This window comes from Pteropus vampyrus, unplaced genomic scaffold (assembly GCF_000151845.1).
Source record: "Pteropus vampyrus isolate Shadow unplaced genomic scaffold, Pvam_2.0 Scaffold120, whole genome shotgun sequence".
Classification (NCBI taxonomy): domain Eukaryota; kingdom Metazoa; phylum Chordata; class Mammalia; order Chiroptera; family Pteropodidae; genus Pteropus; species Pteropus vampyrus.
In genome coordinates this window covers 4,709,355-4,732,549 of record NW_011888901.1, presented here as the reverse complement: position 1 = coordinate 4,732,549, position 23,195 = coordinate 4,709,355, and the positions used below count along the sequence as shown (strand labels likewise).

At 34.6% G+C, this 23,195-nt stretch overlaps 1 protein-coding gene and 1 pseudogene across 5 annotated transcripts in view; one reads left to right on the top strand and one right to left on the bottom strand.

Moving 5' to 3' along the window:
* The window catches only part of EPB41L5 (erythrocyte membrane protein band 4.1 like 5), a 152,691-nt gene that overhangs the window by 31,781 nt on the left and 97,715 nt on the right, over positions 1–23,195 (bottom strand). For all 5 annotated transcript variants that reach the window (XM_011366100.2, XM_023534120.1, XM_011366101.2 and 2 more), the window contains 4 exons: positions 15,086–15,243; positions 11,907–12,004; positions 5,950–6,078; positions 766–830 (listed from right to left, as the gene is read on the bottom strand). In XM_011366100.2, coding sequence (XP_011364402.1) covers positions 766–830; positions 5,950–6,078; positions 11,907–12,004; positions 15,086–15,243 — 450 coding nt within the window. The remainder of the gene's footprint in view (positions 1–765; positions 831–5,949; positions 6,079–11,906; positions 12,005–15,085; positions 15,244–23,195) is intronic.
* On the top strand, positions 6,162–7,939 carry LOC105296147 (annotated as a pseudogene).

Below are 23,195 nucleotides of genomic sequence, written 5' to 3'. Positions count from 1 at the left end.
TAAAAGGTTAAGTTGTAATTCCAGTTTTACCCTGATCACCAATTAATACGTTTATTGAGTACTGTAAAGTCCTATATACAAAGCTTGCTATATGCTTAAGTGCTATGTTGATTACAGTATCTGAAACAGTATGATTAATCAGAAAACACTTCACTGAATAAGTTTTAAATAACGAGAAAAGAAACAGCATTCATTCATTCAACGTTAGCATCAACTAAGCACAGAACAGTGATGAACAAAACAAACTGGCATAGAGGAGGGAATAAAAGCCAAGTAAGACAAATAAATGGCGTAATACTCATTGAAGAAAAGAGGGACAGCAAGGATTTGGAAAGGAAAGCAAAGAAATTGGCTAAAATATGAGAGAGCCCACAGTAAGAAAGCTTAATAGGAACAAGGCCTTTTTATAAGACAGGGCCTTAAATGGCAGTAAAGTTAACCACCATACCTAAGGGAAATAATATACATTTCTCACCAAGTATCTTAATAGGATTAAAAATATCTTCAAAGGATTTTTTTGCTCTACAGTTTGAACCAGTTGAAAAGGAATGAGAATGTAAAGAGACTAATTAGGACTATTTTCAAATAATCTAAAGCTAGGTACTAAGTAGCTATATAATGGACAGAAGAGTGAATTTGAGCTGTCTTCCAAATAGACAGCCTGAAATCATGTGGTGACAAACTGGGGAAGAGGAAAAAAGGCCAAAAAAAGAAATTGTTAAGAGGAAAAGAACATCATTTAATTCAGTCTACCCAGAACTGTACCTGTTTGTGGCAGCATCTTGAACACTGGCGTTTTTATGACTTAATAAACTATCTTCTCTTGTAATCTAAGAAATGAAATCATAAATAAACATTAAATCTTTGTTTGAGGATACTAAAGTAAGAAAAAACTTACATTTCTTTCCTGTAAAAACAGAAATATCAGTTTGCTTCAGTTCCAAAAGAGGTAATCATACTTTATCTATGGAAATATCAATATTGCACCTATCCAATCCTATCCCATATCCAAATAATCCACACTTCCACTTTAGCATATTAGTATATAAATTCACATGCTTCACTAACAGCTCTCTATTAAAGACACCATGTGTGTTAGTCAATTTATACGGCATCTCAAAATAATTTTTTGAATTTACATAATAAAAACAGATGTTAAGCTGTATATCTGGCTATTTACCTTGGACACAAGAAATATTTTCAGAGGGAATTCTAAGAAATGTTTCTAAAGAAGTTAGTTAACAGAGGTATCATTTATATACAGTAAAATACACACGTTTTTAATGCATGAGTTAATGAATTTTGAAAAATATATACAGCTGCTTAACCAACAGCACAGTGAACATCATGTAACATTTTTACTACCTTCAAAATGCTTCCTTGAAGTTTCCAATGCAATCGTATCAAAATCCTTACACATGGCAAATAATGATCTGTAGTTTCTATAGTTTCATATAAATGAAATCATTATATCTATCTTTTGTATCTGCCTCTTTAGAGTAGCATGATGTTTTTGAGATTCACCCATGGTGTTCCACTTATCACTAATTGGTTCATTTTTATGTATTGAGTAGCATTCCACTGTATGGATATACCACAATTTGATTATCTGTTTACCTACTGATGAACATTTGGGGTGTTTCTAGCTTTTAGCTATTACAATAAAGCTCCAGAGAACTTTCCTGAACTAAGATCTGTGTGAACCTACGTATTCATTTCTCTTGGGTGAATACCTAAGAGTGGAATTGCTGCGTCATCTGGTTAAGTATATGTTTACTACATTGCCAAACTCTTTTCTCAAGTGCTTGTTAAACACTTTTTTTATTCTTACCAGCAATGTGGATTGCAGGAGCTCCACCACTGCCAACATAGGAAATGTTCACTTTTTAATTTTAGCTATTTCAAAGAATGTGTCTGTATCATGAAGTATGATTTTAGCTGCAGATTTTTTTCATAGATGCCCTTTATCGAGATGGAGTTCCATTCTATTCCTGGTTTGCTGTGAGCTTTTAACACGAAAGGGGGGCGAATTCTGTGAATGCCTTTTCCACAGGACTTGAGAAAATTTTATTTATTTTTTAATATACTCAACTTTTTTAAAATTAATTTATTTTAGTTTCAAGTATACAATACATTGTTTAGACATCTATTTAGTTCGTAAAACGATCACCCCAATGGCTCCTTCTCTCCCCTGACCCTCCACCTGGCCAATGTATTAATGCTAACTACATTTTCTGTGCCATGCTCCCCATCCCTGTGACCATCCATCAGCTACTAATTTGTACTTCTTTAACCTTTCACCCCCTTCTCCCAGCCCCGCAAACCTCCCTCCCCTCTGTCCATCACCGAATTGTCCACTATATTTGTGAGTCTGTTTTTGATTAGTTTGTTCTTTTTATTCCTTAGATTCCTCATATAAGTGAAATCATATAGTGTTTATTTTTTTCTGTCTGACTTAAATACCTTGTAGGTTCATCAATATCTTTTTCCATCCCTTCCTTTTCATATGTAAGGGTCTTGTTTTCTTATCCTTTCAGTCACTCTATCTTTTGGTTGGAGTGCTTAATTCTTTCTCATTTATGGTTCTTATTGATAGGAATATAGTTGTTACCATTTTTTATTCCTGTTTTTGATACATGTTTTTTCTTCTTAAAGAAGCCCCTCCAACATTTCCTGTAATACTGTCCTGGTGGTGATAAACTCCTCTAGTTCATTTTTGTCTGGGAAGCTCTTTATCTATACTTCAACTCTAAATGCTAGCTTTGCTAGATAAAGTATTCTTGGTTGTAAATCCTGGGTCTTCGTCCTGTTGAATATTTTTTGCCAAGCCCTTCTGTCTTGCATAGTTTCTTTTGAGAAATTAGCTGCCAGTCTTATGGGTGTTCCCTTATAAGTAACTATCTGTTTTTCTCTTGCTGCTTTTAATATTCTTTCTTTGTATTTAACCTCTGGCATTTTAATAATGATGTGTCTTGGTGTGGGTCTCTTTGGACCCCTGAGTTTTGGAATTCTCTGAGCTTCCTTGGGTTGTATGTCTATTTCCTTCACCAGGTTAGGGAAGTTTTTCATCATGATTTCTTCAAACAGCTGTTCAACATCTTGATTTTCTTCAGTTACGCCAATCAGACCGATATTTGGACCGTTAATAGTGTCCCATATGCTCCTTAAATTATTTTTATAGTCTTGGCCTCTTATCTCTTGCCATTCAGATTGTGTGTTCTTGGCTTTCCTGTCCTCTAGATAGGTCATGTGATCCTTTTCTTTATTCACTGTTTATTCCATTTACTATACTTCTCGTCTCAGATGTGTTCTTCATTTTAGACTGGTTCCATTTTATAATTTCAATTTCCATCATTTATATTTTTTATTTCTTTGTTGAAGTTCTCACTGAATTTATCTATACTTCCCAAAAGTTCATTGAGCATCTTTATAACCAGTGTTTTGGACTCTGCATCTATTAGATTACTTGACTCCTTTATATCTGGATCTCTGTTCTGTTCTGTCATATAGTTTCTGCTTCTTTGTCTTCCCATTTTGGCTGCCTTTCTGTGTCTGTTTCTATGAACCAAGCAAAGCTCCTAAGTCTCCTGGTCTTATTAGTGTGGATTTGTGAAGTAGTAGTACAGTGGCACAGAACTGAGAGGGGGTCAGCTGCAGGCCAAATTTAGCCCAATCCTCTGCCCCTCTGAGGCCATCTGTTAAGATTCAGCAAGCAATCCACAGCTGCTGTGCTTATAGTTACCTCAAAAGGCCACACCAGAAACCGAAGCCAGCTGCCTCCAGTGTGAATCCAGGCGCTGCTCAGCAAGGAGCACTTGACTCTCCGAGGATACACCTGGATGTGGCTTGGGTAGAGCCACGAGTTGGGGGAGGCGGGGTTTCAGGGAATCCTCTGGGTGGAGCGACCTCTGTTATCCAGTTTGATGACATTACAGCTATGGCGGCCCTGTGTCTGGCGCACTGGGAGAGGGGAGGGCTCAACAGGGAACAATGAATACTGCCAGCACTTCTGTACCAAGCAAGTCTCTCCTCGGCCCTCACTCCAACAATGTCTCCCTGTAAGTCCCTGATACCCCCTGTGCGCAGCTGAACCAGCACTGGTGCTCAGAGCGAGCAGATCCATCACCACGAAAATCTGCTCATAGACTTGGCCCCTTTAAGAGGCCTCTGCCACTGCTGAAGCCTCCATTCCACTCAGCCACTCGAGATTGGGCAGCCCTGCGTCCTCGCCCCATCCTACCTTCTGCCATTGCAGAGTGCTTTCTTGGATTTCTCCCTAGTTGTACAGATGGTTCATCCCAGGTGATTTTTCCTTGCTGCTGCTCCTTGTTTCTGCCACAACTCTGATTTGGTCACCAGAGGGATGAACAGAGCCTCTATCATCTACGCCATGTTTTTTTCCTCCAATGATACTGATTTATTAATAACAAACCAACTTTCTTCCTGAGCTAAACCCTACTTGGTCATGATGTATTATCCTTTTTATAAACTGAGTATGATTTGTTATATTTTGTTAAGGATTTGTGACACTATGTTCAAGAGGGGTATTATAGTTTCTTTTCTTGTAATACCTTTTTTCTGGTTTCTGTATTGGGGTGATACTTGTCTCATAAAATAAGTTGGAAAGTACTTCTTCCTATTCTATTTTCGGAAAGAGTTTGAGTAGAATTTATTATTCCTTAAATGTTCAGTAGATAGAATTGCTGAAGGCATCTGGTCCTAGATTTTTCTTCATGGGAAGGCTTTTAAGTATAAAGCAAAATCTCTTTAATTTAGGGCTATTCAAATTACCTGTCTTTTCTTTGAATCAAGAAAATCCAAAAGTATAACTGAAATATAATGTAATAACAACTATTACTACCCCTGCTACTATAACATGTAGTTGCAAAGTTGGGGATAAACAGTTACTAAATGTTCAGTATGTGCCAGGCATTATTCCATGTGCTTTACGTTTATTATCTTATTTCATCCTTATAACCCACCTTAAGGTAGGTACTACCATTATCCTTTTTTTAATATAATTAAACTGAGGCACAGAGAAATTAACTAATTTGCTAAGTCACAAAGTTAGTAGGTGGTACATTAGAAATAGGATTCAAACTCAAGTTACCTGATTCCAGAGTCTGTATTGCTATATTTTATACTTATTTTTGTATGTATATGTTATGTTTTATGTTTACATAGGGGGAAGAGGGTAGATAAAAAGCATGGACAATATTCCTCAAGTCCTCTTAGTTCTCTTCAATGCTTGTGCCTGGGGAGAGCATAGGTAGAATACATCTTCTCAACAACAGCATAGTTTGAAATCCTAGCTGACACCATGACTTGCTGAGACAGGCTTGTCCTGGTTTAGTATGGAGGATAAGTCTGAAAGTTAGGGAAAGCCAAGGAAAAAATGGATTTTGAGAGCATAGATGCCATAAATTTCATGGGGGCTTGTTTTACTATATCCTTCATAATGCTACAGCCAACTCTTTCACCTTGTAACTTTCACTCTTGTTGCTAATAACATCACAATTCTGCAAAATTGGGGATAGATGTGTGGTTGGAAATAGAAGACTGATAAAAAACCCTAAAATCATGGACAATATTGATACCTAAACGTCACTAGATTTTCTGGCTATAAAAGTGGCCAAGATTTGGTACTCATTTCTATAGGAGTTTGACTTTTTAAAAAAACTTCTTAAACCCTAGAGCGTATTTACTCTTACTTTCCATCCCATGACTGCTCTCTTTTAATCTATCTTATATTTAGAATTGGGGAGGCATTTTGCCATATTGAGCATGTTTCTTCGTACTAATCTGTCTCTCTGTAATCACTAGGTAGGTCTCTCTTATTTAACACTCATGTATTTTATTCATATATTTTATTTGTTCTTCAGAGTCTCTCAACCCTAAGTTTCATGTTCTTTTTACTTATCAGGACTATGTCTATTAAAGGAAGCTTACCTTATGAACTGCTTCTACTTGAGCCTTCAAAATGTTACTCTTTAAGTCAGGAGGAACTCTCCTAGCATTCAATCCTGGGCTCTCAATGGCATTATTAAGACATTTCTCAGTCAGCTTCACCACTTCTTCCTAGATATTAAAAATAAACTAAGCAACTCTCAAAGGAAAGGGACTGATGAAAGTTCATATGCAGACCACCAGGAAATCATGTGTCTTCAGCAGTCTATAATTGATTCCAAGAACAGTCAACTCCTATATATGTAATTTCAAACTAAGGCTCAATAATCATAAACATGAAATATGAATTGATAGGGACCTCTAGAAATAATCTAGCCCAATTTCCTCTTTAAGCAACTGAATAACCAATTATATTATCTGGGACAAATGCCTGAATTAACTACACACAAAGAATGTGTGCCATTTGTTGTATAGTAGTCCCCCCTTATCTGTGGGGGATATACACTAGGACCCCTACTGGATGCCTGAAACCCTGGGTAATAGCAAACCTTATATACACTATGTTTTTTCCTACATACATGCCTACAATAAAGTTTAATTTATAAATCAGGCACAGTAAGAGATTAAAAATCATTAATAATAAAATAGAACAATTATAACAACATCCTATAATAAAAGTTGTGAATGTGGACTCTGTTTCAAAATATCTTATTGTACTATACTTACCTGTTCACTTAAAGTAAGCACTTTATGTCTTCTCTGTGGTATATCTGAACTATCAGCATCATTACTGTTGGCCTTTGGAGCCATTATCAAATAAATAAGGGCATTCCTTGAACACAAGCACTGCGATACCATGATAGCCAATCTGATAACCAAAATGACTTCTAAGTAATTAATGATTGGGTAGCAAATACAATGTGGATACACTGGACAAAGGCATGACTCACATCCTGAGTAGGACAGCATGAGAGTTCACCATGCTACTCAGAATAGTACGCAATTTAAAACTTATAAAGTGTTTATTTCTGGAATTTTCAATTTAATATTTTCAGACCATGGTTGACTGCAGTTAACTAGAATTGTGGAAAGTGAAACCACAGATAAAGGAGGAATACTATAATTAATTTCCACTGGACTTTAAGGTAGGCCCTACACAGGCTAATCCCTGTAGTTCTGGAACTGTCACCAGGTAGATGATTATGTTTGGGATTATGTAGCCACAAACTGGTCACTCTTAGGTATAGACTTATAAAAATGATAGCAGAGAGAAAACTCTGACGAACCTAAGAATGGTGAGCACAGGTTTGGTGGCCAGAGAGGTTGCGATGGATGAGCTGCTGTATTTTGACCAAGGTTATGATGTGCCTGGTGTGTGGGGAAGCAGCTGGGGTGCTGGTGGAAGTGGAAACTTGCAGATACCTACCTACTAAGAACTACCTGAGCTACCTGACAGCCCTGGATTATTCTGCTTTTGAAACTGACATAATGAGAAATGAATTTGAAAGACTGGCTACCTGGCAACCAACTGAACTGATCAGTACGAAATGGTATGATATTCCAGCCCCTTCCATGGGTCAGAAAAATGACATTACTGCATGGCAAGAATGTGTAAACAATTCTATGGCTCAGTTAGAACATCAAGTGGTTTGAATTGAGAATCTGGAACTAATGTCACAATATAGATGCAATGCCTGGAAAGTATATAATGAAACTCTAGTTCATATGATTGAACATGCACAGAAAGAGCTCCAGAAGTTCAGGAAACATTCAAGATTTAAATTTTCAAAAGAACATGCAACTCACAGATAGATCTAAATTAAGAGAAATGGAGTCAACTTGGATATCCCTGGTCAGTAAGAATTATGAGATTGAAAGAACTATTGTGCAATTAGAAAATGAGATCTTTCCAATTAAGCAGTAACGGGGAGAGGCCAACAGAGAAAACATTCATCCAATAAGACTTCTAAAAATAAATTCGATGGGTAGAAAGAAAGGCAAGTTGGACTTTTACAGAAGATCAGACTTCTGAACTGTTAAGGGCAATAGCATCTTTTGTAAATCATTAGTGGTTAAGTTTAGAAACCACAGAAAGTGAACTGTTATATTCTATTTGTACATTAGCAAAATAAAAAATTTCAACGTGGTGTTACAAAAATGATAGAATAAAGCACAGTCCGGTCAAGAAAGATAAATATAAATTAATATATATTTATAAAAAGATTACTATAAAAAACATAAATTAATTATCATGAAAAGAAACTGGAGGAAGCAAATTAAGAAGTTTAAATTATCTGCACTATAACTGATATTTTGCTTAAAATAAATGATGATCAATAACAATTATCATTATTACTATGGTTGCTATTTAACACTGGTCTAAATAACAAACTCACTGTAAATATTTTCTTAGTTTCAATACAGCTTTTGTTCTATAAAACAGACTAGCTGCCATGTACAGGATTACACACTGCACCACTCTCAGATTTGAAAAGATTTAATTAATGTGCTTACTCTAATTTGGTGTTTGTTTGTTTCTTTTCTTTTTTATCCAGTAATTAAAGTCTTTAATAAAAATAATTTAGAAAACAAAAAATATAAATAAAAAATTAAATTTGCCAGTGATAACCATCCAGAGATAATAATGGCTGACATGGGGTGTAGGCTTTATGGTATTTTTTTCATGGGAGTGTAACTATAAACACATTAAAAAAATTTTATCCTTTTTGTAATAAAAATGATTTTCGACAAAGTCTTTAAAACTATAGTTTTATTGCTTCTATCATAAGGAATTATAAAAATGTATAATATATTTCTCAAGTCTATTATTGAAACAGGTTACATCCAAGTTTTGCTTTTTGCTGGAGAGGATAACATGATGGTGAGCACCTTCACATGTTATTCTAGAGGTGGTTTTCTGTTCTCTTCGGGGAGATTCTGGCCATTCCCGCAGTACGAAGACCTCTCTGCAGTGGTGTGGTGTCTCTTGGCCATCTAAAGTCAACATTCTTTCTCTTTTGATGAACACTAACACCTCGCAGCTCTTTGGGTGGTATTAATTTGGTGTTTCTTATAGTGGCCTATACCTATCTGCCTTTGGTGGGACCCCAAAATCTGAATGTTTAACAAGCTTCTCCATGTGACTTGATACATATAAAATTCTGAGCATTACTACTTTGGACTAGACTGTATTTATGTCTGTGACCCGGTCTTCAGAATGGCTCCTATTAATTATAAGAAGTCCCTTTTCTGATCATGGCTAGTTCATACTACATAATCCATCAATCCTACTTCTGGATACCTAACCAAAGGAAACAAGATACACTCCCCTGTTCATTGCAGCATCTTCACAGTAGCCAAGATACGGAAAGAACCTAAGTTGTGTGTCTGTCTGTATACATGTGGAATATTATTCCGCATTGAAAAAAAAGAAAATCCTGCCATTTTCAAAAACATGAATGAAGCTGGAAGGCATTACATGAAGTGAAATAAGTCAAACAGAATTACAAATATTGCATGATATTACTCATAGGTGGAAACTAAAAAAAAAAAAAATCCAACTTGTAAAAACAGAGAGTAGAATGGTAGCAGCTAGAGTCTGGGGAGTAGGGAAATAGGGAGAGGTTGGTAACAGGCAAAAAGCTTTCAGTTATAAGACAGACAAATTCTGAGGATCCGATGTATAGCATGGTGACTGTAGTTAACTAAGCTAAGAGAGTAGATGTTAAGCATTGTCACCAAAAACCAAACCAAAACAAAATGGTAACTAAGTGAGGTGATGGATGTGTTAATTTGATTGTAGGAATCATTTCACAATGTATACATATATCAAATCACCATATTGTACACTCTAAATATAATTTTATTTTTCAATTTTATCTCAACAAAGCTGGAAAAAATCATGGCTAGTTCATATGCTTTGTTTTTTTTTTTTTCTAGAGTCAATTATGTTGCAGACTTGAAATTACTTGTTAATCACATTACAAGATTCTCAGAGCAACCTGCCTCTGACACAGGAAGATATTTTTTTTCTGCCTATATTAAAAACAATAATTCAACACACATCACAGGTAAGAGTATAAATTGTTACCATATTTCTGGAAGGTAATTTTGCAAACGTGCCAAATACCAAAGGCTTTAAAATTACCCCTGTACTTTGACCTAACACTTCCACTTTCTAGGAAAATAATCAAAGATGATTACAGATATTTATTTATAAGACTTTGTCACAGCACTGATTATGACAGTGAAAATTAGCAACAATCTAAATGTCTAACAGGGGACTGAGTAAACACAATGATGACACACTCATGCAGTTGAACTATTATTGCCTATAATGTGTCATTGAAATAAAGAAAGATGTTTATAATTGATTAGTTTTAAAAAGCAATGTTATCTCATTTCTATTTTTTAAAAATATATCACATTTCAATGTTCGAAAGTATATATCTTTAAAAATGTCAACTGTAGCTATCTCTTAATAGTGGGATAATGCAGGATTTATAATTTTCTGCTTTTTAAAATTTGCTTTAATTTTCTACAATTATCATTGTGTGTACTATAGAAAAAATTACTGCAATACAAGTTGAGTAATAGCTTTAAAATATTTTCAATTTATTTTCTTAGAGCACATAACTCCAGTGGCACCCAATTACTACAATGTAGATATATCTGCCTTGGATGGCTAAAATGTGGCAAACAGAAGACCAAAAGAATTAAAAGGACACTCTGATTCCTAATACCCTAAATTAGACCTGATCAGAAATGACTGTAGAGCAGTCCTTGGCTGTCAGAGTCAGCTTAGTTTAGAGCTTATGTCAGGGATTAGAGATCTAAAGTCTGCTTAAGTTCTCGGCCAGTGTAACAATCACTCCTCTTCCCCCTCCCCAAGATTCACCAGTCTTCATACCTTTTTAGGTTCATTCCAGTCGCTAAACTTTTGTCAAATTAATTATTAACCATCTAAAGCTTTCAATTAACCCTTCTGTCTCTGATCCTGCATTCCCCTACTTTACAGAGAGTAAAAAACAAAAACAAAAACAAAAACTGACAATGTGAAAGAAGAGAGACCAATATAATTGAAAAATATTGACAAGGTTAAGAAGATGAAAGCCTTCCTGAAATTTAATCAGCTTCTAAAAAACATTCCTAAGGGAAAAAAACACAAAAGGGGAAAAAAGGGATTCAAAGGACAGCTTTAACAATGACTATGCAAGAAAGAAGAAAATCACTCTGCTTCATACTGGTCTCTGAAGAAATTCCAGTTAGTTATCCAAGGATGAAAGAACACTGCAGATCACCTGTTCCCCTTTCCTCTTTAAAACCAAACCAAACTAAACCAAACCAAGATGCACTCAACAGATCCTTGCTACCTGCTGTCTATATACAGGGGAAAAAAGGTGTCTCCAGATTATTATTTAGTGGGGACACCTGATACAATTAATTAGTTTTATCTCATTCAATTTATTTTAGTTATTTAATGTAAAAATAAGAAAAAATTTCTTAATTAGTCAAACAATTAATTGAAGTTTAACTGGTTTAACCCATATGTACTCTCCCTACCCAAAGCCTAAAAAACTTCAGAGGACAGAGTGGTGAAAGGTACAAAACATCTGAAGTTCTATTATTTTCCTTGTTTATACAACAGAGCAGCTACTTTCAAATAAATCCTTCTATAATTTCAAAGGGCATTCACCAAGTTCTTCAACTAAATTAATACCCATTAAATGGAATTAAGAGAAAATGGGTTGAATCAAAATAAAAGGTTTACAGCCATATCGCTTTTGACTGTGTGTCTAAAAAAAATTATGAGATGATGTTACAGTCCTAATGTTGCTGCCCAAGTTCCCTCCTTCGCTCCTGAGCATCTACCAATTTTATGAGTTCGGCACATACAGATTTCCCAGCAAAAGAAAAGAGAAAGTATTAGCTTTGGAAAGAAAAGATTTCTGGTAGGACTGGAGATGTGTGACAGGCACACAAAGGAGAAATCTGAATACCTGGTTGTTGATGTTAACATCGATGTTGGGATGATGGGGTGGTAATGAACTGTTTTCCATCTGAAGATGTTTCAGCTTCTCTGACGCATCTTTTAATGCTGGAGGAGGAAAAAAAAGGCAAAATAGCCCCTTATCCTGCTGGGTAGTCATAGCTGTACGAGGGTATAGACTCATTTTTTTTTTCCTAACACCAGTTACTAATAATTAAAGGTAATAATCCAGATTATCACAGAATAAATATATTTTCTATAACCAGGTAAATCTCTATTATTTTGATTAAGAGTTAACCTAAGTAGGAACACTGTCCTGTATCCATGCCACTCCTAAAAAGCTACTAAACATAGAATCTCACTAGCATGTATGGTTAAGAAAGCTTACTGGCCAAAAGATCCAAAGAAAGGGCAGAGATCACCTGTGACACAACCCTTTCCTTCATAACAACAACCCAAGCACCTGCCGAAGCTACTTTGCTGTGTTCTTTCCTTACACAGCCTAAAACTAAACTAATATGGAGCAAACTGATGAAAGACATGCATTTATTTATTCATCAATTTAACATATTATATATTGGTAACATCAAGTGTGATGCAGGACAAGCATTTTGTTTTCATTACGTTCCACCTTAGCTGCAAAAGACATTATAAATAAAGTCCTCTAACCACTGAAAAGATAATACATTAAATACAATTCAGCTTTAAATGAACACTGTTTAAATTATCCACTTGTAATAATCCTATTTTACAGGGACTAATTCGGTATGAGTTTGAATTTTTACATGGTCACTTAACAAAAAAGCTATTGCATGCCTAATAATTTCTATATAACCAGGCAAAAGAAGGAAGAGAAAAGCTATGAAATCGTTTCCTCCTGCTCAAAGGGATCATCTTACAGTGTCCATCAATTAACTCAGTGGATCTCTCCATATTAGAATCAGCTGTAGAGCTTTAAAGAAATACTGATTCCCAGAGCTGACCCCGGAACAATGATATCAGAATTTCTGGAGGTAGATTTCTGGCACTGGTAGTTTTTAAAACTTTCCAGGTGATGAGAATCACTAATTCAACACTTACCTTCTCAAAATCTTCCACACTTATCTACTTACTTAATTGCCATCTCTTGGTTTACTTATGCTTCAAATTATTTGATACTAAATTTTAACATGATGATGATGAGACCACAAATCCTTTAGCTTATGCTGACAAATGAATACTGTTGGGTTTAGGGTTTTTTGTTTTTGTTTTTTTTCTGTTGAAATTAAGCTTTCTCTGCTACATCTGTTTGGCTGAGGAACATTGAGATTGTAGGATAAGCTATTTTTTAAAGTTCCTATTTAAAACTACTCACCTATGTGACTAAGGATTTTGACATTACGACCAAAAGAAAATAAAGAATAAATTGGATACCAAGATTATGAGACCTTAGTTCTTAATATCAAAACATTTTATTTTCCTTGACTTTGAGCAAATGATATAAATCTGAAATTGAATAAGTAAACTTGATCAAACTCCCAAACTGTAAAAGAATTTCTTCTGTCATAACTTCAACAGCATTTAAGCTCTGCATGGATACCTTCTATAATGAAGGGCTCACTCACTGGTAGGTATCTATTTCTGATATATGGCACAAACATTTAAAAAATTCTTTCCTATACTGATTCCAAATCTGCTTCCCTGTACTTTCAAATTGCTGGTCCAAGATTCACCAATAAAGCACTATGAAATAAATTTTTTGCTATACTGGGCTTTTAAATATTTAAAGAGTTATTATATCTCATTTGATATTTTCCTTTCTAGGCATCCCTAGTTCATTTTGCGATGTTGCCCAAAACAAATACAATTTCCAGAAAATGAGTACTAAATAAAGACTGTTTGCTAATACAACACAACTGCAGCACTGAAAAACCTTTTAAAATTCATATAATGAACATAAAATGGAATGTAAATAAAATCAGTACTGCCATCTCTATAATAGAGACTATATTTTAACCCTGGAAATACTCCATATTAAGCTAGTCCTGCTTCTGGTTGCATCTAAATCCTGATGGCCTTGGTGTGTTATATATTGCATCTTTCTAGTCACAGAGTAATCATATCTAACAAAACATAGAGTCCAGGGCAGGGCTATAAAAACTGGAAACTAACCAAAAGAAATTATGGCAAAGAAGTACAAGAGAAATAGTAATGGGTTTTCTTAATCCAATGACTAACTGCTGCCTTTAAAATAATCAAATTAAATCAAAGTTAATTTGTTTCCCTGACTTCAGATTCATAAACACAACTCAAACATGGTAGATGTCAATAAGAACATAAAATCATAACATATCAAAATACTTGTTTAACCATGTATTTTTACTAGTTGCTTAGGGAACAAAAGAACAAATTTTTAATGCCAATTACCAGTAGTATTTCTGTGTGTTTTATTAACCAGAAGCATTGTATAATTTCATTAACACTTTCTATCTCTAAATTACTAAATACTGCTCCTGTATTCTATACTCTGCAGAGACAATGGCATACTCAAAGGCAATTTCCTATGAGATGCTGAGAGATGGTGTCAAACTTCAGTGATAGAAATCAAAATTGACAAGAGCCACATAAATATTAGCTTTTAAATTAACACACATTACACTGAGATTCAATAGGAAACTCCTGTTTAAAGACCATTTACACTTTAATATCAAACCAAATTCATAAATATACAGAAATTATCAATGTGCAATTTATTATCTTTTAATCTTTTAAAAAGTTAAGGAAAGCAGCTTTCTGTCGGAATTATTTACTTTTGTGGGTCTGAGCAACAACACTCCTCATTAAAAACATAATACTTTCTAGAAGCTAATGGAATGTCCAAACATTTATTCAATCCTGTGACCTAAAAATCTTTTTAAAAACTCTTTCTCTTAATTTTCATTCAAGAAACAAAGTAAAAAGCAAGTTTGAAAATTCATAAATATTTAATGACTTATAAATAATACAAATGTTTAATGGTCCTAATTATGCAATCTTAAATATTTCAATGAACACTTAAGCCAAAAAAGCGAGACGGCATAACCCATTAAATTTTAAAATTCAACCATAGCATAAGTATTCTTGAAGGAACTGACTTAAACAGCTCATTTCAAAGGGAAGTAAAATAAAATATTGTCACTGATATTATACAGAACATTTGCTTACTCCCACCTTCAACTTCAGGTTCCTCTAACCCATTTTGCCTGGTGGCTATGTTAATTTCATCCAATGCTTGTGATGTTTCCACAGTGTCAGGTGCCCCAATTACACCATCTATGGTTGTTTCCAGTAAGTCTGGACTATCTAGCAAATCAATATTCAGAGGCAAGCTGTAAAGGAAGCAGAAAACTTACTTAAACCAAAAAATTTATTATGAAAATAATTTAAAATACTAACAAAAATCTTAGTTGGAAAAAAAAATCATGTAAGAGTTCACATCCCAACTAGTTTATTTATCTGTCAAAACCTTTTGGGTAGACTTTTCTTCCAGCCAAGATGGAGTAAAAGGGACTGGATTTAGCTTAACAGAAATAACCTAACTGGGGTGGGGGTGTGTGATTGTTTTCAAGACATCAGACATCAGACAACAAAGGACTTTGATTCTGAAATTTGGGAAACAAACGAAGTAAGCCCTATAATTGCCTTGAGAGAATTTCCATGCCATGGTGCAGAGCAGGTGAAATGAAGCAGAGCACAGAGGACTCCCTCAGTCCTCTTCTCAGCTGAGAAGATGAAGATGAGAATCTAGGGAGACCAAGGCAGCTAGAGTTCACAGGACCGAGTATCAAACAGGAGAGCAGCAGCACTTCAAATAAAGAATCCTGGAGATCTGCAGAGGGTCCACCCATCAAGTATTCAGCAAGGTACTGAACAGACAATGTGTGGCTAGGTAAAGAACCATCCAAAAGGATATCTTCCTTCTGTTTGGCTGGAGAAAGTACTAGTGGCCCTTACACTGGGCTTGTTTCCAGACAGACTAAAAAATACATAATTCACAGGGCACTGAGTATTCAGGAAGGTCTTGCCTCAGTACTGGAAAATAATTAACTCAGACTGAGCATGGCAACAGGCCCACCTAACACATCATAAAAGAAAGACCTGAAAGAGTCAAACTGTTTCTAAGTAACTTAACTGCATCCCAAAACAAAGCTCAAGAAGATTTGGAGGAATATAAAATTATCTAGCATCAGGCAGTGAAGTGAAATTCATTAGGTTAAGAACTTCGGACTTCGGTAGAATTTCGGACATCGGTAGAATTTCGGACATCCACTCAAAGATTACAAGGAATGCAAAGAGGCAGAAAAAGACATCCCATACTAAAGAGAATAATCAACCAACAGAAATTGATATTAGAATTAGCAGAGAACAACATTAAACAGTTATAATAATATATTATATGTTCAAAAAAGCTAAGCAGAGATATGGAGGATATAAAAAAAAAGACCCAAATCAAAATTCTAGAGATGAAAACTACAATGTCTGAGATGAAAAATATATTGGATGGGATTGACAGCAGATTAGACTTAGAAAAGATACTAAACTTGAAGGCACAGCAACAGAAGCTATTCCGACTATTCAAAACACACTGAGAAAAAGAATCTCCCAAATGAAAAGAATATCAGTTAGTTGTGAGATAACTTCAAGCAGCCTACTGTATGGAAAACTGGAGTCCCAAAGTGGGGGTAGGACAGACAGATGTTTAAAGAAATAATTGCTGAAGTTTTTCCAAATTTGATGAAAACTATAAACCCACAGATCCAAGAATCTCAAGAAACCCTAAACACAAGAACATGAGGAAAGCTACATCAAAGCACATCATAATCAATCTGCTTAAAGACAATGGTAAAATCTTAAAAGCAGCCAAAAACACTTATGTTCAAAGAAATAAAGATGACAGACAATTTCTCATCAGAAACTATGCAAAGTAGAGGACAGTGGAGGAACACCTTGAAAGCACTGAAAGAAAAACGACCATCAACCAAAATTTTATAGCCAGCAAAAAAAAAACTTTAAAAAGCCAAGAAAAACCTAAGTATATACTAAAGAAAAATGAAAACATATACCCACACAAAAATGTGTACATAGCAGAATTATTCATAATAGCCAAAAAGTGGAAACCACCCAAATGCACATCAACTAAGGCCTGGATAAATGAAATGTGGTATAACTATAGACTGAAATATTAATCAGCAATAAAAAGGAGTGAAGTGCTGATATATGCTATGACATGGATGACCCTTGAAAACATAATGTTAAGGGAAAAATTTCAGACACAAAATACCACATACTGTATGAGTCCATTTATACGAAATGTTGACAAAAGGCAAATCCATAAAAACAGAAAGTAGATTTGTGATTGTCAGGAGCTGGAAGAAGGATTAGGGAGAAATGGGGATTAACTGCTGTGATGTAAGGTCTGAAATTAAGATGCAGTATTAAGTGCCGCCTTGACATCTTTGAGCCTCACAGGACTCCAAAGTCCTAACTGCGAGTTCCCCTGTTCTTCTCAGATATTCACTGCCCCACAAATATCCATCGGAAAACTTCCCCCACCTAGCTAGTCCTGCTTTCAACTGTACCAGCTGCATTTTACCAGATTTTTAACCTAACAAATTTCACTTTCCTGCCAGCCTGTAAGATTATTCAAACAAGCCAATCACATCCTCTGGTGGGAACTAGGGGTCGCCTCATTCTTATATTATTATAAAGCCTGCCTCCTACAGCCCATATTTGTTCATTCTGCTCCCAAGAGCAACATCTGTGTGGCCTTGTTTGTTATGAGGTTTCCTCCTACCTTGAGCTTTGAGTATATGTGACTAGTAAATTGCTGTCTATCTCATCTTTCCAGTGTTGGGCGTCGTGTGTTCGACCATCTTATTGTATTTAGGATGGGGGATCCCTCCCTCACCAAAAAGGTAAATAGAGAGTGATCAGAACAATTTTAATGGGTATGTGACTTCCTTTAGAGGGGGACAAATGTTTCAGAACAAAATTGTGATAAAGGTTGCACAATCCTATGAATGTACTAAAAACACTAAAATTGTCCGCTTTAAATTGGTGAAGAGTATGTGAATTATATCTTAAAGCAGTAAAGAAAAAAGAAAACAAACATTTTCATTCATACAAAATAATTCATGATCAAATGACCTGCACTAAAAAAATGTTAAAGAAAGACCCAATCACAGAAGTAAAATGAACAGCATATTATCGTGGGGTTTATAACATATATAAAAGTAAAATGCTTGATGAGTTATAGTAAAAAGGCTGGGAGAGGAGAAATGGAACTACACTACTGTAAGATTCTTAAACTATACATGAAATGGTATAATAACTCTTGAAAGTAGATAAGTTAGTTATAATTTAAACTTGTACATGCTAAAGCAACCACTAAAGTAAAACAGAGTTATAGCTAAGAAGTGAAGAAAGGACATACAGAATTTGAAAAACCACTTGATTAATGAAAAAGAAAGAAGAAGATGGGAACAAGAAACATATGGGACAAACAGAAAAAAAAAACAGCAAAATGATAGACTTAATCACATCAAAAATCACATTAAATGAAAATGGTCTAAACATACCAATTTTTAAATATAAACGTTGTCAGTTAAGATTTAAAAAGCAAAACCAAATTATATACTGCCTACATAAAACAATTTAAATATATAGAAACAAAGATAAAAAATCAAAGGATATAAAAAGATACCATGGTAATACTAGTCAAAAAAAGCTAAGTGACTATACTGACACCAAAGTAGAGTTCAGAGCAAAGAATAATACTTCAAATGAAGATGATCATTTCATAAGGATAAAGGAGTCATTTAACAAGAGCACATAACAACCTGAAATATTTACAAACCTAATGACAGAGCTTCAAAATACATGAAGACAAAACTGAAAAAACTGCAAAGAGTAATAGACAAAATGATAATTATGGTTGGAGATCTCAATATTCCTTTCTCAATAACTGATAGAACAAGCAGGCAGAAAATCAGCAAGGATATATTAGATTTGCGCAACACTAACCACCAACTTTACCTAATTGAGATTATAAAACACTATACGAAAACCAGCAAAATACATGTTCTTCTCAAGTGCACACAGAACAATCACTAATACAGACCATGTTCTGAGCCATAAAACAAGGCCTGATAAATTCAAAAGGATTCAAGTCACATAAAGTACATATGTTCTTGACCAGAATTAAATTAGAAATCCAAACTAGAAAGAGCCTTGGAAAATCCCCCAATATTTGAAAAATATATAAGGCACTTCTAAATAACACATGAATCAAAAAAAAAAAAAAAAGTCAAAAAGAAAGTATTTTGAACTAAATGAAAATGAAAGTACAACATATCCAAATTTGTAGGCAGCCACTAAAGTCGTACTTAGAGGATTATTTATAGCACTAACAATTTATATTAGAAAAGAAAAATGTTCTCAAGTCAATGGCTTAAGCTTATACCTGTAAAATAGAAAAAGAGCAGCAAATTAAATACAAAGGAAAAGGAAAGAAAGAAATAAAAACAAAGGGAAAAAAATAGAGAAAATGATTTAAACCAAGAGCTAGTACTTGGAGAAGCTCAACATAAATTGATGTTATTATTGGTAAATACATATTTACCAATAATAGGAATGAGATCCTACAGATATTAAAATGGTATAAGGAAATATTGTGAACTTTATGGCAACAAATTCGACAACTTAAGTGATACAAAAAAATTCTTTCGAAGACACAGACTACTAAAGCTCACTCCAGAAGAAACAGAAAATTTGAATAGAACCATAAAAGTAAATAAACTAAATTAGAAACTTAAAATCCTCTCACAAAGAGAAGCTCAGGCCCAGATGACTTCCTGGTTAATTCTATCAAATATTTAAAAGAAGAAATAATGCCAATCTTAAACTATTTCAGAAATAGGGCAGGAGGTAACATTTCTTAAATCATTCTATGAGGCCATTATTCTCCTGATACTGGAACCATACCAAAGACATCAAGAAATCAAGCAAGAAATAAAAAAGTTTGCCTACCATGACCAAGTGGGATTTATTCCAAGAATACAAAGTTGGTTTAACACTTCAAAATCAATTAATGTACTATACCATGTTAATGAAAGAAAACCACATGATTATCTCCATAAATGCAAAAAAACATTTGACAATTCTATTAATGGTAAAACACTATTAATGGTAAACATGCTCAACAGGGGGTGGCTCCATAGTGTAGTGGTTAGCATGTCTGCTTTACATGCAGAAGGTCCTGGGTTTGTGCCCAGGTGGAGCCACGGATCATAACCTGGGTTTTCCAGGCCCCGGGTGTGCCTGGCCCCGGGTGTGCCTGGCCCTAGGTGTGCCTGGCCCTGGTTGCATGCTGTGAGCATGTGGGAGGAGATTTCCCGACTTCAGAGATCCAGTTCTTAAGGGGAAATGGCTATATCCATAGGTTAAGGGTGGAAGTGGGGAGAGGGAGGAATTAAAGAGGGAGAAAAAAAACTCTCAACAAACTACAAATAGACAGGAACATCCTCAATCTGATAAAGGACATCTACAAAAACCAACAGCTAACATCACATTTAACAATGAATCACTTCATGCTTTCCCCCATAAGTCAGAAATAAGACAAGGATGTCCATTCTTGCCACTTCTATTCAATGTTGTACTGGAGGTTCTAGCTAGTGCAATAAAAAAAAAAAAGGAAGATAATAGAAAAGAAAATCAAGAATACCCATATTTTTACATATAGGAGTCTATCATCTGCACGTAAAAAATAAGAGGTTTTTACGTGCAGATGATAGACTCCTATATGTAAAATATAGGATATTTTCTATATCACCTGCACGTAAAAAATAAGAGGTTTTTACGTGCAGATGATAGACTCCTATATGTAAAATATCCAATGGAATCTACAAAACGCTACTAGAAAGCATTCAGCAAGGTTCAGCAAGCAGGATACAAGATCAAGATTAAAAACAAAATTATATCTATATACTCGTAATAAATGAAAAGAAATTGAAATTAAAACTATTCCATTCACAATAGCATCAAAAACAATAAAAATTTAAGAATAAATTTACTAAAGGATATGCAGGACTTGTGTACTTAAAATACTAACAAATAAAGGAGATCTAAATAAATGGAAAGATATTTCATGTTTATGGATTGGAACACTTAAAACTGTCAAGATGACAAGTCTCTTCAAACTGATCTATAACTACAATGCATTCACTATCAAATTCCCAGCAGGCTTTTTTGGTAGAAGTTGACAAAAAAAGTTGCCAATCTTAAAATTTACATGGAAATTCAGGAGAATAGCCAAATCCACTTTGGTACTGGCACAAATATACACATGAAAATCAATAGAACAGAACTGAGAGTCCAGAATTTCTTACATGGTTGATTTTTTCCAACATAAACCAATAGAAAAATGAATAGTCTCTTTAAGAAATGATGCCAACAGAACAAGATATATATGCAAAAATATGAATTTAGACCCTATCTCACACCATACATAAAAATTAAATCAAAATGGATAATAGACCTAAGTATTAAGAACTAAAATTGTATTTGAAGAAAACATAAAGAAAAAAAAAATCTTTGTGACTCTGGGTTGGCAAAATGTTCTTAGATATATCAAAGGTATTATTCATAAAAAGAAATAACTAGTAAGTTGGACTTCAACATAATAAAATATTTAAGCTTCAAAAGAGACCATTATGAAAATGAAAACAGAAGTCGCAGATTAGGAGAAAATTTTTGTGAATCATATATCTGATAAGGGACTAGTGTCCAAAATATATAAAGTATACTGCCAACGGACATATGAAAAGATGCTCAATTTCATTACCTTAGGGAAATGCAAATCAAAAATACAATGAGATACCACCTTACACTCATAAGAATGGCTATCATCAACAGGACAAATAATAACAGTGTTGGAGGAAAAGATTATGGGGAAAAAGGAACCCTCATACACTGCTGGTGAGGATGTAAACTGGTACAGACACTGTGAAAAAAATAATGGAGAGTCTTCAAAAAAATTAAGAATAGAATTACCATATGACTCAGTAATCCCTCTTCTGGGTTTCTATCCAAAATATTTGAAAACATTTACCCATAAAGATATATGCACCCCAACGTTCATTGCAGTATTATTCACTGTGGCCAACATATGGAAACAACCAAAATATCCTTTGATAGATGTCTAGATAAAGAAGATGTGGTATGTATATACAATGGAATATGACTCTGGCATAAGAAAAGATGAAATACTGCCATTTGCAACAACATGGATGGATCTTGAAATAATCGCTTTAAGTGAAATAAGTCAGACAGAAAAAGTTGAGAATCATATGACTTCACTCATATGTGGGATATAAAACTGAAAGCAACAAATGGACAAGACCAACAAAAACTCATAGACACAGACAACAGTTTAGTGGTTACCAGAAGGAAAGAGGGGAAAGAGAAGGTAGATAAGGTAAAGGAGGGTCAAATATATGGTAACAGGAGATCTGACTTTGGGTGGTGAATGTACAATGCAATATACAGATGATGTATTACACTTGAAATCTATATAATCTTATTAACTAATGTCACGCCAATAAATTTTTTGAAAGTGAAAAATACAATAATAAAAAGACAAATAATCCACATAAAAATGGGCTAAAGGTCTGAATAGACATTTCTTCAGAGACAGTATACTAATAGATGATAAGCAAATGAAAAGATGCTCAACATCATTAGTCCTCAGGAAAATGTAAATCAAAACCACAATGAGATACCATTATGCATTCCCTACAATGGTTATAATTAAAGACAGAAAAGAACTAGTTTTGGAGAGGATGTGGAGACACTGGAACCCTCATGCATTTCCACTTTGGAAAACAGTTTTCCAATGTCTTAAAAGTTAAAAATGAATTTACCATAAAACTCAGCAATTTTTCTCCTAAGAGTCTATCCAAAAGAAAGATACCTTATGTCCATACAAAGACAGGTACAGGAATGTTCATAACATTAATTCACAGTAGCCAAAACATGGAAACAGTCCAAACTTCCACCAACTGGTGAATGGATAAACAAAATGTGATCTATCCATACAACAGACTACCATTCAGCAATTAAAAGAAACAAACTAGGATACATGGATGAAGTCAAAAACATTACACTAGATGAAAGACGCTAGATACAAAACCCTGTATATTGTATGATTCCATCTATATGAAATTACTAGATACTGAAATCAGATCAGTGGTTGCCTGAGGAGGTCAGAAGGTAGGATCATGAC